Raw genomic sequence first — 16,823 nt, 5'->3', positions numbered from 1 at the left:
GAACAAGAACATCATACAACCACAACATGACATGACATTTAAGAACTACAGTATTCTTGAACAATAACATTCTAGAGCTATAACATTATACAACCAAAATGTTCTAGAACTAAAGAACATTCATGACTTAACATTCTGAGGTTGTACTTTAACTTTCTAGAACTCTAATATTTTAGAGCCATAATATTCTAGAACTGATCAACATTCATGACTTAACATTCTACAGTTGCACTTTAACATTTTAAAACTTTAAGATCCTAGATTCATAAAATTCTAAAGCTCATGAAAACACATAACTTAACGCTTTACAAATGTACCTTCATATTTCGAATCATAACTGTCTAGAATTAATGAACATTCATAACTTAACATTCTACACTTTTACTGTACCACTCTAGACCTAAAACATTCTGAAACCATACCACTCAAGAATCAATGGCACCAAAACATTCTACAACTGTACCTTAACTTTCTAAAAATATAACCTTTTAGAACCATAATACTCCAAAGCATAACATTTTATTGAGTTCATTGACATTCTAGAACTAATGAACATTCATAACCTAACATTCTACAATCGTACTTTTACTTTCTGGAACCCTAACATTCTATAAAATTTAGATTCTAGAATTTATGAACAATCATAACTTAACATTCTGCAACTGTTCCTTAACATTTCAGAACTATAACATTCTATAACACTAACATTCTACAATTCAATTCAACATTCTACAATTGTACCTTAACATTCTAGAACGAAGCAATTCTCTAACAAATGAACATTCATTCATTACATTCCACAACTGCACCACTACATTCAAGAACGAGAGCATTCTAGAACCGATACATTCTTGAACCATTCTAGAACTAATGAACATTCATAACTTAAGATTCTACAGTTATACCTTAGCATTCTATAACTAAAACAATCTTGAACTAATAAAGATTTATAGCATAGCATTCTACAATTGCAGCACAACATTACACAACTAGAACCTCCTAGAACAGATATGTTTTTAAACCATAATATTCTAGAATTTAATAAAGATTCATAACTGTTAAAGAAGTCATTCAAGTCCAGTCCATAAGTTTGCTGTGGTGATGTGAGTTTATTGAAGTATGCCGGCACACTGGTGAACTTCCAGACACAGAGCAGGTCTGAGTTGGTGAGCTGACACCCAGCAAATGAAATGGAAGCACATGTACACAGTAAAGTAAAGCAGTGATCAGGAAGAATGAAAATCGTATTAATCAAAGCATAAGGGAAGACAGTGATCAGACACAATGCAGTTTCAAATGGAAACAAAAGGGTGAAATAAGGGGCATTTACATACTCGGAAAAAGCGGAAACCCAGTTGTCAGCATAAAAATGATGAAAATAGCAAAGTTGGAAGGGGGGAAGGAGGCAGAAGGACACACATTTGATATGTGACAAGATCAATGGCCAGACCAGTGGGGGGCCTGAAAGCTGCTCCAAGATGCCACCTAGCAAGTCTGCACTGACCAATAACTATTCTTTAGGGTTAGCACCACAACATTCCAGAACTACAGCATTCTAGAACTGATATATTCTTGAACCATAACATCCTAGAACCAATAAACATTCATAACTAAACATTCTTCAATTGCACCTTAATATTCTAGACCTATAACATTGAGAACATTCTGGAACTAATGAACAATAAAAACTAATCATTATACAACTCTACGTTAACATTCTAGAACTATAACATTCTAAAAACCCCAACATATTACAACACTAAGATTCTTTAACTTTACATTCTATAATTGCACCTTAACATTCTAGAATTAATGGACATTCATAACTCAGCATTCTACAATTGTATCTCAACTTTCTAGGACTTTAATATTCGAGAACTGATGAATATTCATAACCAAACATTATCTAAATGTACCTCAACAGAACCATAATAATCTAGAACCATAACATTCTAGAGCAGTACTATTCTGCCACTTAAGAAAATTCTTAACATTCTACAAATGTACCTCATCATTCTTAAACTATTTGGTTCTAGAACCAAATAGAATACTAACATTGTAGTAATACTTGAGATAGATCACATTCTGGAATGTTACCATTCTAGAACTAATGGACAATGATTACTCATAAATCTACAATTGTACCTTAACTTTACAATCATAACTCAAGATTCTACAGTTGAACCATCACATTCTAGAACTATAACATTCTACAACACTAATATTCTAGAACTAATGAACATGCATATTTTAAAAATCCACAATTGTACCTTAACATTCTTGTACTATAACATTCTAGAACCAAAATATCCTAGAACTAACTTTTGTAACTGTAATTGTACCTACACATTTTAGAACCATACCATTATAGAATAATGGTATGATGAACAATGAACAATGATAACGAACAATCATAACTTTACATTCTACAACTCTACCACAACATTCCAGAACTAAAACATTCCAGAACCAATTCATTCTTGAACCTTTACATTCTAGAACTAATGAAAATTCATAAAGTAACATTCCAACAGTTAACATTTAATAATTTTTTATAGTCTAGAACCACAGAATTCGAAAAACCTGTTGAACCTTCATATCTTAACATTGTGCAAATGTAACTTAACATTCTCAAACCATAACATTGTAGAACTAATGAATATTCATAACTCAACATTCTACACTTGTACCTTAACATTTTAGAAGTCATAAATTGCCCAACACATTGAAAGAGGATTGTTGTGGAACCCAAAATGTTAACTGTACCCTATTAGTCTGTGCACATCAGATAATTAGTAATATTAACTGTAAAAAAAAAAAAAAAAGTCTATCAGTATGTAAGTCCACAGTGATATAGTCTTCAACTAGCCTATATACTTCAACAGCATAATCAAACTCCTGAAATTCAGTCATGGCTTTTGGTTTTGGTGTACCACCTCTTAGACTTTCAGAGGCCCCATCTGGACACCCCTATGAAAAAAAATCTGGGTCTTGGATATGAGAGGCAAAACATGTTTGGTTTTTAATCAAGTACTTCTACAATCCTTTGGTGTGCTCTTGTTAAAGCCTCAACTCACAACAAGAAATTTCATCAGCCATAACTGAATTTGCAATAGAGAAGGGAGGACTTAAAGCTGCAAATATTCGTTAGTTCTTAAGCTTTTGCATTGTTCCGTTTTTCCCTTGTCACTTGCAATTGAAGTGTTTTTAATGTGTCTAGGACGTGATGCTGTGATAAGGTTGCAGGGAAATTAATTTTGAAAATGCAATAAGTAGAAATCAAACCCCATAAACACAATCAAATATCAAAGGAAAAAAACTTTTTCCATCCTTTAGATTTTTTTTCATCTTCCATCTCTCCAGGGTCTTCTGACACACACACACACTCTCTCTCTCTCTCTCTCTCTCTCTCTCCTCTCTGTTTGTTTCAAGTGTTCCTTTGACCCACATCATTACAGCCTGCTGTCTGCTGGAAACAATGTTCTGTATGGTCATCATGTTGCATGCCTTAAGAACCAAGGCGTGTAATTCTGATTTAAGGTCCCGCTCTCACCCTGCAGCTTCCGGACCTCTTTGTAGCTGCTGATGTCGTGACAACCTCTGTAGTTTGAAAGTGTTGAGTGCAAATGTGGTGTACAGTGTACTCGCACAGTGCTCTTAGACAAAGTGCAACTGAAAGCAGTTTGTCATCATAACCAGGCCCTATACGAGTGATACTCAACCAATGGCCCATGGGCCAAATCTGGCCCCCCAACCATTTTCTGATTCACAATAAAGATATAGTGATTCACACTGGCAATTGTTTTTGTACTTTAAGTTTACATACAGTAAGATGCCAGTGTGCATGAAACACCATCAAAATAGAGCTTGTTTATAAAAACAAAAGGATCAGTGGAGGATTCTTTGCACCCCCTCTTAGCTAGGACCTCTTGCACAAAGGTCCTAGAAATCCTAGAAATATCTTAAAATGTAGAAACATCCTTAAATCTTAGGAATATCCTAAAATCCTAGAAACATCCTACAATCCTAGGAACTTCCTTAAATCCGAGAAGTGTCCTAAAATCCAAGAAATATCCTGTAGTCCTCGAAACAACCTAGAAATGTCCTTAAATCCAAGAAAGATCAGAAATTCCAAGAAATTTCCCCAAATCCTAGAAGACTTCCTAAAATCCAAGAAACATGTATGGGGCTGCTGCAAGTGTCCCCTGGCCTCCTGTCATTTTGCAGAAGTGGCCCCAAAGCAAAGCAAGTTGAGTATCCCTGCCATATTTAGTACCTGCTGGTTTGGTGGCCCCATCTGGTTAAAGGTGTGGTAATTAGTTTACCTGGAAAGATCTACACATTAATATATATAGGTGATTTTCGATATAAATGGCTACAGAAGAAGAAGAAAAGGCATTAGCAACAGGAACAGAGCTGTGTGCAGGAGTGATCTATACAGCTTTGGTTCATTTCAGTGCAGCCGTGTTGAAACACACTTAACTGGTAATTTAGCCCTATCAGTTCTCCATAATCCCTCAGGTGCCATGGCTCGGCTACAGACTAATATGAATGACTTTATCTGAAATAATGAGTGTGTTAACTGAGAGAGCACAGCCAATTACTGTTTCACCCTGAAAACGATGCTTGTTTATGGGCATGTAGCTGGAACACGATAACAGCCAGCTGTGCAAAAGGTCGAGCAATTGTGGACACAAATAAACATGCAAGTGTGAAGACACCCAGGTTGGTGCCAGAGACAGTGGCGCCTCCAAGAGGGGCCGGGGGGGCAATGCCCACCATGATGCTATTACTGGCAAAAAAATATGGAACGCTGATATTAATGTCATCAAACCTTTCAAACCTGGAATGATATCAGTTTTCTTGTGCTGTATTCAGATGCCTTTTACAAGCAGTTAAACCTCTGAAACATGAGCAAACTGGTTTGGTTTCTTTCAAAAACATGGAAAAAAGCAATTAGCAACTTTCCATGAAATGTCACACAAATTGTAAAAGAAAAGCACCTAAATAATGATAAGAAAATGACCAATAACTTACCTTTTACAAAAGGCCCTCACAGCAGAGATGTTTTATGGTTAAAACAAAAATTGTAAAAACCTCAGGAAGAACAACTGAGGAAGGATCCCTCTTGCATACATAACTTTACATTCTACAATTGCACCTTAACATTCTAGAACCCTTACATTCTAGAATTAATGAACATTCATAACTCAGCATTCTATAATTGTACCTCAACACTCTAGAACCCTAATATTCTTGAACTTCAAAACAGTCATTAACATTCTGTAAATGCACCTCAACATTCCAGAGCTACAATATTTTAGATATATGACATTCTAGAATGCTACCATTCTAGAACTAATGGACAATGATTACTCATAATTCTACAGCTGTACCTTAACTTTCTTGAACTATAAGTTTCTAGAGTGGTAACATTCTGGAACACTAACATTCTAGAATTAATAAACAATCAAAACTTAAGATTCTACAATTGAACCTCAACATTCTAGAACTATAACATTTTACTAATATTCTAGAACTTATGAACATTCATAATTTAAAATTCCACAATTGTACCTTAACAGTCTTTCACAATAACATTCTAGAACCAAAATATCCTATAACTAACTTTTATAACTTGACATTCTACAATTGTACCTTAACATTCTAAAACCGTAACACCAGAGAAAACCAACATTCTAGAAGGAATGCACAGTTATAACAATTCTAACTTAACATGCTCCTATTGGATTGTGTGGTACACATTCTAGAACCACACCATTCAAGAACTAATGAACAATCATAACTTTTCATTCTACAACTCTTCCACAACATTCCAGAACTAAGAGATTCTAGAACCGATACATCCTTGAACCATCTGCTTATAGATTCTAGAACTAAAGAAAAATCATAACTCAACATTCTACAACTGCACTTTACATTCTAAAACTATAACATTCTAGAACCCCAACATTCCACAACACTAAGATTCTAGAACTAATGAACATACATAACTATACATTCTACAATTGCACCTTAACATTCTAGAACCTTAACATTCTAGAATTAATGAACATTCATAACCAAACATTCTATAATTGTACCTCAACATTCTAGGCCTATAGCATTCTAGAACACAAACATTCTAGAACTTCAGAAAATTCACAACCAAGCATTCTCTAAATGAACCTCAACATTCTTGGACCATAACATTCTAGAGCAGTACCATTCTGGAACTTAGGAAAATTCATAACTTAACATTCTACAAATGTACCTCCACATACCTTGAACTATTTGGTTCTAGAATCATACAGTTTTAGAATACTGACATTCTAGAATTAATGAATCAAAACTCAACATTCTACAGTTGTACTTTAACATTCTAGAACACTAACATTCTTGAACTGATGAATATTCATAACTTAAAATTCTAAAATTGTACCCTAACATTATAAAACAGTAACTTTCTAGAACCATAGCATTCTGGAACTTCATAACATTCATCACTTAACATTCTACAAATGCACCTCAACATTCTAGATCTATGACATTCTAGAATGCTACCATTCTAGAACTAATGGACAATGATTACTCATAATTCTATAGTTGTAGAGTTGACTCATAATTCTAGAGTTGTACCTGTAACCTGCTGTCTTCTTGACCCTTCTGCCAGTCCCCTACTGGTTTGTCTGCTTAGACTGGGTTATTATTTCCTGCCTTCACAAACACATCCCCTGCCTACTCCTCCACAGTACCATTTCCTGCTATTGAAGTGAACAGTGTCTGTTGTTGGGGTAACGCCACCACTTGCTTGCATGCCTCTCTACCCAATTCGGCCTGCTAAACCATCCAGGCTGCAAAGGACTTTGTGGAGAGATTTTTCTGGAGTGCTGAACTGTATTTGTTTGCTGTTTACTCGCCCTTGCCTGTACCTGCTGAGTTATAACAGTAATCATCATTACCGGTATCCAGTGTGCTGGATTTGGGTCCAAACACACCAAACACAGCATCCATTGGTACCAACCCCCTCAGCATAGTGTGTCAGGAAGGGGGCAAAAATAACGCTCCAAGGTTAGGCTAAATTTTGGCAAGGAAAAAACTGAGATGGTCATATTTAAAGGGGTCCCTCAAAATCCCACCTCAAGATGTTTGAATAAAAATTGGGTTCTACGGTTACCCACAAGTCCCCCTTAACATGTTATGTTTTATTCCTTACAATCAATATAGTCCTTCGAATTAAAGCTGTTTATTTGTTTCTCTAAGGGAAAACACAACCAGCATATTTGAACAACATCCAATTGCGCACACATACAGATACATAGAACATAAAAACACGATTAATTAGCTACTCCAAATGTTAACTGTACCAGAATTACTCTCTGCACTTAACATATTAACCCTTCAACACCTGGATCAGCATCAGTTTTTGGTGCTGCTTTCAAATCCCCTTTACAAGCATTTAAACCTCTGAGAATTTGGTTTGATTTACAAAAACACTGGGGGTAAAAAAAGACAACGAGCAGCTTTACAGGTAATGTCCCACAAATTGCAAAGAATTAGTAAAAGGCTACAAGGAAATTATCTGGAATTTAGCTGGAAGTTATTATTGGGCCACCTGTGCGGGTTGTCCTCTGACTGGAAGGTCAGCGGTTCAATCCCTGCCTCCTCCAGTCAACATGCTCGATCCTAGGGAAAGATACTGAACCCCAAATTGCTCCCAATGCTGCACCATCAGAGTGTGAGTGTGTATGAATGGTCACAGAGTTACAGGTGGCACCTTCAATGGTAGCCTTGACCACCAGAGTGTGAATCTGTTTTTTTTTTTGAAAAGCTAGGGGAAAATGTTTAGGGAAAAAGCTGCGGGGAAAAAATCAATTTAAAAAAACCCTTTTCATAGCTAATTATCATTAGTGCATGTTCATAATTATGTTACAGAATTGTTATGTTCTATGTCACTTCCTTTTTTTCCTCCCTTATTTATTTATTTATTTATTTATTCATTTGTACTAGTTTTCTGGTAATTTTCTTGTACTTTTCACTGATTTCTTGTTAATTGGATTTCTTCCTAAGTTGATCATTGCCTTACATGTTTTTGAAAGCCATTTTCTCAGGTTTCAAGGGTTAACTGTAAAATATGTAAGCTCGGTATATTAACTCTCCATATTGTAACTGTTTTAAACGAGCCGATATACTTCAACCACATAATCCTGAAATTCAGTCATGGCTTTTAGTTTGCAGTGTGCCACCCCAACATTTTAGTTGCCCCATCTGGCCCCCCCTATGACAGATCTCTGGGGGCACCCCTGCTGTGCGAGAGCGCAGTGTTCTGCGGACAGAGGTCTGCGCAGCCGCTTCATTTAGAAGTGCTAATGCCAATAACCAGGCTTGCTTTCTTGCTTAGAGGAGGAAGAATAGGAGGAGGGGGGTTTGCAATTTACCAATACTTGACTGAGTTCTGACGCCAGCACTGAAATGATGTAAGAGACGTAGGGAGGGAGAAAGCCGAGAAGGAGGAGAGAAGAAGTAGAGAGAGGGGGGAGGGAGAGTGAGAGAGAGAGAGAGAGAGAGAGAGAGAGAGAAAGAGAGGGGGGTTCACAGCTCTGATATTCTCCTCACTTTCGGAGACCCAGACAGAGAGCAACTCCCCAGCGGGTATCCTAACCGAGGTAGGCTGGCTTTCCACACTCCCACCCTGTGAATATATAAAGAAAAATATCATATATTAAAGTTATATTCGAATTTTATTGGAAACCATCAACAATAATTGTCCTGTATCCACGTTGAGTTGAGTGCGGCGATGGTAGGATGTAATTCTTAACATAAAAATAACATACCGCCACGTTCATTTGGAATATACTGTGTGGGTGTTATCAAGTTGAATGCGTCGTGCAAGAATGATTTTTTTTATGACTAAAATCTGTCAAGTTATTCGGACGTGTAGAAGCCTGCTAATTAATTAATGACGTCCCTGTGACGTGGGGATAATAGCTAATGAGACCGTTTGGCTTATTTGTTTCTCCAGCCTAACTTTGACTCGAGCAGAACTGACTGGGTCTCCAGGAATCAGCACCTTGGACAGCGACGCACTCAGCGGCTCTCTCACGCCGCGCAGCCCGGAGAGAGAGCGCACATCCCGGGCACACAATCAGCTCCTCTCCTGGTCAGGACATGGTGCTCTCCTGCCGCGGTTCCCCGACGGGTCGCGATGGGTTTTAGTTTGTCTATTGCATAAGAACAAGCGAGAGATGCCCTTGATGGCAGCGTGCACAGAGTTGTATCCAGCATGACGGCGGCGCAGGAGACTGAGCGAGCAGGGGAAGACTCGGCGGCGAAACTTACACAAGACTAAACCCGTGCATGCTTATGAACCAGAGTTGAAGTGTCTTTGCCAAAAACATAAGACTTGAGTTCTTCACACTACCATGGGGATAAGGCACCTTTTGTTGCTGCTGATCTACCTGGACCCGCTGTGCGTGCTTAGTGCCGCCACAGGCGTCAAAAAAACCAAGCCGGGTATCAAGAAGCCCAAACCCACTATGGTCCCCACGGTGGTCCCGCAGAAGACCCCGCAGCCGGCGCCCGCCAGAGACCACGACACATGCCTGGGCTACTACGACGTGAGCGGGCAGTATGACAAAATGTTCGAGTGCAACAACACGGACCACCGGTATTGCTGCGGGACGTGCTACCTGCGCTTCTGCTGCGACTACAAGAAAGACCGGCTGGATCAGAAAGCCTGCAAGAACTACCAAACACCGGTGTGGGTGCAGACGGCCGCCCCGTCGCCCATCCCGACCGGTGAAACGTACGATCCGAGCATGGATCAGACCAACACCGCGGTCTATATCACCTGTGGGATCATAGCCTTCATCATAGTGTTGGGAGTGTCGGTCAAAGTTGCGTACGACAAAGCGACAGAGCCGCCTCAGGAAATGAATATACACAGGTGAGTGGCCCTAAGACACTTTATATCTCATATTATGTGAGAGTTATTCCATGGAATGTGTTTGCAGCACAAATATGCACTCTGCTCAATCATTTCTGCAACATGTTTTCCCCTTAGGGACTGTACTTTATTTATCAGAGTAGTGGGGTGGTCGAGGTGTGACTTTTTTATATCATGAGCCTCCAAAGAACTACAAATATTTTCCTTTAGCCTCCCTGAGTGAGTGGGGGGAAGATAAATGGCTCTCTAGCCAACATAAATAACCATATTTCACACTTTCTGGTCATGATAAATGGTGTGATTTGGGAGATTTTTAAAGAAAACATGCTTTTCCAACCCATTTGCCAGTTTGGGGGATGTGAGGGGATTTAACCCTTTGAAACCTGGCTCAACATCATTTTTTGTGCTGTGTTGGTATGCCATTTGACCCTTTAAAAACTGAGAAAAATTGGAAGAAAAATTGGAACTGAGAAATTGGTTTGATTTCTTTCTTAATTATGGTTGGAAAAAGCAATGACCAACTTAGCAAGAAATGTCCCACAAATTACAAAAAATTAGTAAAAGGTGACAATAATTTTTTTTTAAAAGAAAAGAAATAAACAGGAGTATCATTAGTAAAATCATCAAAAAAATCCAGAAAAGTATATTTATAATTTTAATAATATTACACTTAAAAATATTTTTTTTGAAAGAAATTAAAAGAACTTTCTCTTTTTTTAAAGGGTTAAGATTAATACAAAAATTACCATTTGAAGTTGAATGTCTGTTTACTAAGCCAAATTTTAAAAAACCATTTAGTTTAAGTGCCTCGCCCATTTTACATCGTAAAATCGTAAAGAACAAACAGTTCCTTTGTAAGATAGAAAAAGAAACATGCAAATACCTCATCTTTTGCAATATACATATATAGAGTATGACTGGAGAGACTAATACAGACAAATGTGTAGACCTCTCTGCAGAAAGGGGTCAAAGGTCAAGACTCTTGTCAGAAACAAATCTAGCCATAGGCATAGGTTTCCTTTTCACTGTTTGGATGGCATATGAGAAAGAATTTTTATGCACCCTTTTGTGTCTTTTCTGCATTACCTTTTGATGTAAATGTAAATGTCAGAGTAAAACTCAGCCATTAGTGTAGTGGTAGTTAATAGGGAAGATGTGATAGGTTACCCTGGAGGAAGTGGTTATGCTCTCCTATATACTCCAATGGCTTTTTGGCTGTAAAGCGCCAGAAAAGCGCCACAACAGTAGGTGGGTATAACTGTACCTGCGTATACCCTCTACAATACTGCTGTCTTTAACTTTAATGTTTTCATTGGCAGAGACAAATGTAATGCTCTAAATATTGAGGGGGACATGCCCTGTGCGTCCCCCCCTCCCGACATCTACGCCCATGCCAGAGCCTACAGGTCAGGGTGTTTATCCCCTGTATCCAAAAAGAGCTAGAAATCAGGCACGCAATGTGTTTGAAATTAATTAACAAATTGTTTTCTGAAGGCAAACTGAGGAGCACTTTTCAGATCCAATTCTATTAGATTTGCAGCAGATGTTAAATCCCAAAGAAGTGTTTCAGCATAAAAGATAAAAATAATTACGGAGGAGTTAAAAGAGAACTATTACAGTGATTGTGGTGCTCAGGAAGAGAGAGAGAGAGAGAGAGAGAAAGAGAGAGAGAGAGAGAGAGTGTGTGTGTGTGTGTGTGTGTGTGTGTGTGTGTGTATGCGCATCTGTTCTGTGTGGGAGTGAGAGGGACCGATGGCCAACATGTTTATTGGATGATTGTGGTTTATATAGCTGATACAAGTAGGGCTGGGCGATATGGAGAAAATCATATTTTTTACACTCATATGGATATTGAAACAATATTGAAGTTCAGACTATTGATGCTTTCAGAAAATATTTAGCCTACACAATGAGATTTTTCACAAATAATTATCAATCATGTGGCTGTAATGACCAAGTGAGTAAAAGCAAATTATAGAACATTATGTTGGAATTTCTAACTGTGATACACTACCCTGAAAAGTATCGATATCTGGTACCAATTTCGATACCACAGGAAAAAATTGACATTGAGTGCGTACAACCAAAGCTATAAACATGACGACAACTTTTCTTTTCTTAGTTAGTAGTAGAGAGCAGCAGAATGACTGTAGTTAATTTAACAGTACGAAAGAGCAAAAGCGTAGCTAGTACCGAAGTATCGATACTGCGGAAAATGACGATTGAAAATGAAAACAGCAAGTAACAATTATTGTCATAGTTGATTCATCTGTTGGTTATTTTCTTGATTAAAAGATTAAGTGTTTGGAAAATGGTGAAAATGTTGATCAGTGATTCCCAAAGCGCGAGATGACGTCCTCAAATGTCTTGTTTTATCCACAACCCCAAAATATTGAGTTTAGAATTAGAGGAACTGGAAATTTTTCCCATATAAGAAGCTAGAATCAGATAATTTGGATTTTTTCTTAAAAAATTACTCAAATCGATTAATCGTTCCAGCTAATGTATGTATCGATAAAACCAATGTTTTTAACTACAGTACTAGTAAGTTCAGAGACTGTAATGCAGCTTTAAAACCAGGAAAAGACAACACTTACAGTATGGAGATATACAAAATCTTATCTGATATCAGGATATATTGATATAATATTGATATATTGGGTAAACGATATATTGCCCAGCCTTAGATATGATCTGTCTTGTTTTTCATTAAAACTTTCAAATCTTAGCAAATTGGCTGATATTTTTTCAAAAACATGGGAAGAATCAGCAACTTAACGAGAAATGGCCCAAAAAATTTGTATGAAATTAGTAAAAAGGTACAAAAAAATTATCTGAAATTTGTTTTTTTAAAAAAAAAAGACCAGTAAAACTGCTTAAAGATTAAAATACAAGAAAATTACCCGAAAATAAGCTTAAAAAAGAAAAAATCAAAAATAATTATAATTTAAAAAAAACAAACAAACATGTACTTAAGACAGAGGTGAACGTAAAGAAAAATTTGTATTTTTCAATCTAATATTCTAGCTTGTCTTTTTTTACCTTTTACCAATTTTTTGCAATATGCGGGACATTTCTTGCTGAGTTGCTCATTGCATTTTTCCCATTTTTTTTTTCAAATCAAACCAGTTTTCTTCAGTTTCAATGCTTGCGAAAAGCACCTGAATGCAGCACAAAATGATGTCACTCCAGGTACATGTTTGAATGCAACCGCAACCTACATATTTAGCTCATGAAGCAACCAAGTCAAGGCAGCCAGCTGTCAAACATCATACTTCACGACCCGCGCCCCCACTCCTCCGCTGGCTCACCAACCCCCACCCTCCACACATCAGCACATGGTTGCCTGGTGTATTCAGGTGGGGATTTGACGAGAATGTGTAGCAGAGATGGGATACCACGGCCAGCAATTGCATCTCACCTCCTCAGCTGGCTCCTGCTTCCTCCCGGGGGCCCCGCCATATGAGAGTTATCACACCAGAGTGGACCACATGTTGTAGACTGTACCTACATCAGTGAACAAACGCTGACACACATTATTTCCTCAAGATTGAATAGCTTTTTTTTATTGGATGCATTATTCAACACTTGAGCAATCTTAAGACTGTGAATAATGGATAGTGTTAACGTTGAGGCTGTATCAAGGTCGTGTGACATGCATGCACCGCTGCACATTCAATAAGGAACAGGAAGGGGGGGGTGAAGCTAAAATATTCATTTAAAAGCAAAGGTTATGTCGGTGATACATTTGTCGTACAAAAGCTTTGAGCCGCTGCAGCGCTGCAAAAGTAATTTGATTTCCCCCCTTTTTTCTTTTTTTTTTTCAAAAGCAGCGCCAGAAAAAGCAAACAAACACTTTTTGAACTTTCTTTCATCGTGATTGCTTCTCCCTCTCTTCCATTCTGCCCCCTCGAGGGCTCCATCCTTCCATATGCACCTGGTGCGGTCTGAAAAACATTCAAATTCAACCCAATTAGACAAGATACTCACACACATGCAGTGTTGTTTCTCTTGCAAATGAACACTCGTCATGTTCCCAGACGTAAAAAAAATTAAAAAATCAGAGAAACAGAGCAGCTCTGAATTACTCATAATGGCACAACACTGTCTTAACAATTAGCAGCCATTCGGCGTGCAGAAAACAGACGTGCCATCACTTTGTTTTTAAGTTCAGTTGCACTGAGAGCAAAAAACACCACAAGAAAAGAAACATAGTACAGTATTAACCCTTTGAAAACTGAGCAAGTTGGCTTGATTTCTTTCAAAAAGAAAGATGTTTAAAGTTATGAGGTACAAGAAAATTACCTGAAATTTAACAGAAAAAGTAAAGAAAAAAGAAGTAAAAAAAATAATAAGAAAAAATAAATGTATAAAAATAATATAGATAAATAAATAAAATAGTAATAATAATAACAGTATTAATAATCATAATTATTATTATTGTTGTTGTTTTCTGGATATTTTCCCTTTTTATTATGTTTATCTAATCATTTTTTCCTTTTCCCTCTCTCTCTCTCTTCCCTTTTAATAACTAATTTTCAAGTCTTTTCTTTTCCTGATTTCTTTTAATTTGCAGGATATATCTTATAAAGTTGCTCAATTCCCTTTGAGTCATGCTTTCAAAATAAATCAAAACAATTTGCTCTGGTTTCAGAGGTGTAAATGCATGTGAAAGCCATCTTAACGCTGCACAAGAAAACTGATGGTGTTTCAGGTTTCACAGGGTTAACAGTCATTCTTGTTTTGTCTTTTTGCTTCCAGGGCCCTCGCAGACATCCTGAGGCAGCAGGGGCCCATCCCCATATCGCAATACGACTGCGAGAATTTCGCAGCGATGAACGGCTCGCCCAAAGACAACACACCAGTCAGAACCTCATCCAAGAACCACTACACCCCTGTTCACACCTCCAAATCCAACCACGGTAAGAGCTCTCCTCTCTCTCCCCTCACAAGCATCCACCAGTTTATGTGTCACTGGTCAAACATGGCTTGAAGGCAGCTTTGAAGTGCAACCCTTTGCGCACATCCCTCTAAGTGTGTCTCTGTGTAAAGCTTTTTGCGATACATTGATTATTTCTGTGCAAAATTCTGCATTCCCCCTCCAGAGAGCACCCACTGTGCTCACCCTTTCAGCAGTGTAATCTCCAATGTTAACATCCAGTAATCATCTGATTTGAGCGAGAGAGTGCGAGGGAGAGAGCGACAGGGAAAAAGAGGGGCCTGCTAGTGGAGATAATTACAGGCTGGCAAGGTAGCGCGGCCCCGCAGTCTCTGACAGGCTGGAAGTGATGGCCTCTCAGTCACTCGGTCTGTGAATCAGACGCGGCACGCACGGCGTGATTTAACCTCACGATTCAGAGAGCAGGCGGGAGGCGTAAATTGGTAATATGGCCGAAAAACAAGGAAAAATAGCAGTCCAGGGGAAGGCAGTCAGCAGCGGCAGGTTTCTGGATAGAGCAGGTGTTATCAGATGGGAGAAGGCAAAGACACTCAGAGAGACGCACACAGATGGAAAATAATGAGATATTAGAAACACAAAAAAAGGCAGAGAGATGGAAAAAAGAGTTTGATTTTGCAGCTGTTAAAGCACCAAAATGATGATATGTGTGTGGTTAGCTTATTGAAAGAAGTATTAACACATATAGATATAATACACTGAGGATACTCAACTTACAGCCTGGGCCAAAGCTGGCTGCTGATGGGATGTCAGGTGCCCCCCCCAACCATTTTCTAATTCACAATAAAAATAACGTGTGTCACACTGGTAATTGTTTTGGTACTTTTAGTAAACATAAGGTGCCAGAGTGCATAAAACAGCATTAAAACAAAGTTGTTTATCAAAAAAAGTGCCAGTGGAAGACCCCCCCATATCCCCCACATCCCCAACAGAGGTCCTAGCTAAGCCAGTAACATCCTAAAGTTAGACAAAAGTTCTGAAATCCTGGAAATGACCAACATTCCTTGAAATTACATAAAATCCTGGAAATGTCGTAAATTTCTAAAAACATCCTAAACACCTAGAGACAAACTAAAATCTGAGAAGTGTTCTAAAATCCTGGAAACATCCCAAAATCCTAGAAACACCCCAAAATCATTGAAAAATCATAAGATCCTAGGAATCCTGTTAATAGACTTAAATCCTAGAAATGCCCTTAAGTCCTAGAAACACCCTAAAATCCTAGATACTTTTGCAAATAATAGAAATGTCCTAAAATTTGAGGGATGTCCTCAAATCCTAGAAAGGTCATAAAATCCTAGAAATGTCTTAAAATCTGAAATATGTCCTAAAGTCTGACAAATGTCCTAAAATCCTATGAACATCCTCATATCCCAGAAATTTCCTAAAACCACTGAAACCTCCTAGAATCTGAGAAATGTCCTAAAATCCTAGAAACCTCCATAAATCCTACAAATATCCTAATGTCCTAGAAATGTCCTAATGTCCAAGAAATGTCCTTGAATTAGAGAAATGTCCAAAAATCCTAGAAATATCCTTGAATCCTAGAAACCTCCTAAAATCCTATAAAAATCAGAATATCCTATAAATGTCCTAACTTCAAAGAAATGTCCTAACATTAAAGAAACCTGCTGATATCCTAGGAAAGTGCAAAAATCCTAGTAACATGATTTAATCCTAGAAACCCCTTAAAGTCCTAGAAACGTTCTTAAATCCTAGAAACTGTATGCGGCTGCTGCGACTGGCCCCTGGCTTCATGTCATTTTGCAGAAGTGGCCCGCCAGCAAAGCAAGTTGTATATCCCTTTAATACACCAAGGAGAATGTGATTTCTGTGGAATGAACTGCATTTATAAAGCCAGTCTCAGCGACCTCTCAAAGTGCTTTACACTGTAAGCACCATTCACACACTGACACACTC

At 38.0% G+C, this 16,823-nt stretch overlaps 1 protein-coding gene across 15 annotated transcripts in view; it reads left to right on the top strand.

Moving 5' to 3' along the window:
• Positions 1–16,823, top strand: part of shisa6b (shisa family member 6b) — a 175,904-nt gene that overhangs the window by 75,131 nt on the left and 83,950 nt on the right. For 14 of the 15 annotated variants that reach the window (XM_088070040.1, XM_088070048.1, XM_088070047.1 and 11 more), the window contains exons 1-3: positions 8,552–8,666; positions 9,023–9,946; positions 14,708–14,868. In XM_088070040.1, coding sequence (XP_087926166.1) covers positions 9,423–9,946; positions 14,708–14,868 — 685 coding nt within the window. In that variant the 5' untranslated portion in view covers positions 8,552–8,666; positions 9,023–9,422. Of the gene's footprint in view, positions 1–8,551; positions 8,667–9,022; positions 9,947–14,707; positions 14,869–16,823 lie in introns of those variants that run through there. The other variant, XM_088070037.1, reaches the window with a different exon arrangement.

This window comes from Plectropomus leopardus, chromosome 19, assembly GCF_026936395.1.
Source record: "Plectropomus leopardus strain MGB_pleo_1.0 chromosome 19, ASM2693639v1, whole genome shotgun sequence".
NCBI lineage: Eukaryota > Metazoa > Chordata > Actinopteri > Perciformes > Serranidae > Plectropomus > Plectropomus leopardus.
The sequence above is the reverse complement of the archived record's forward strand: the minus strand, read 5'-3'. Positions and strand labels throughout refer to the sequence as shown.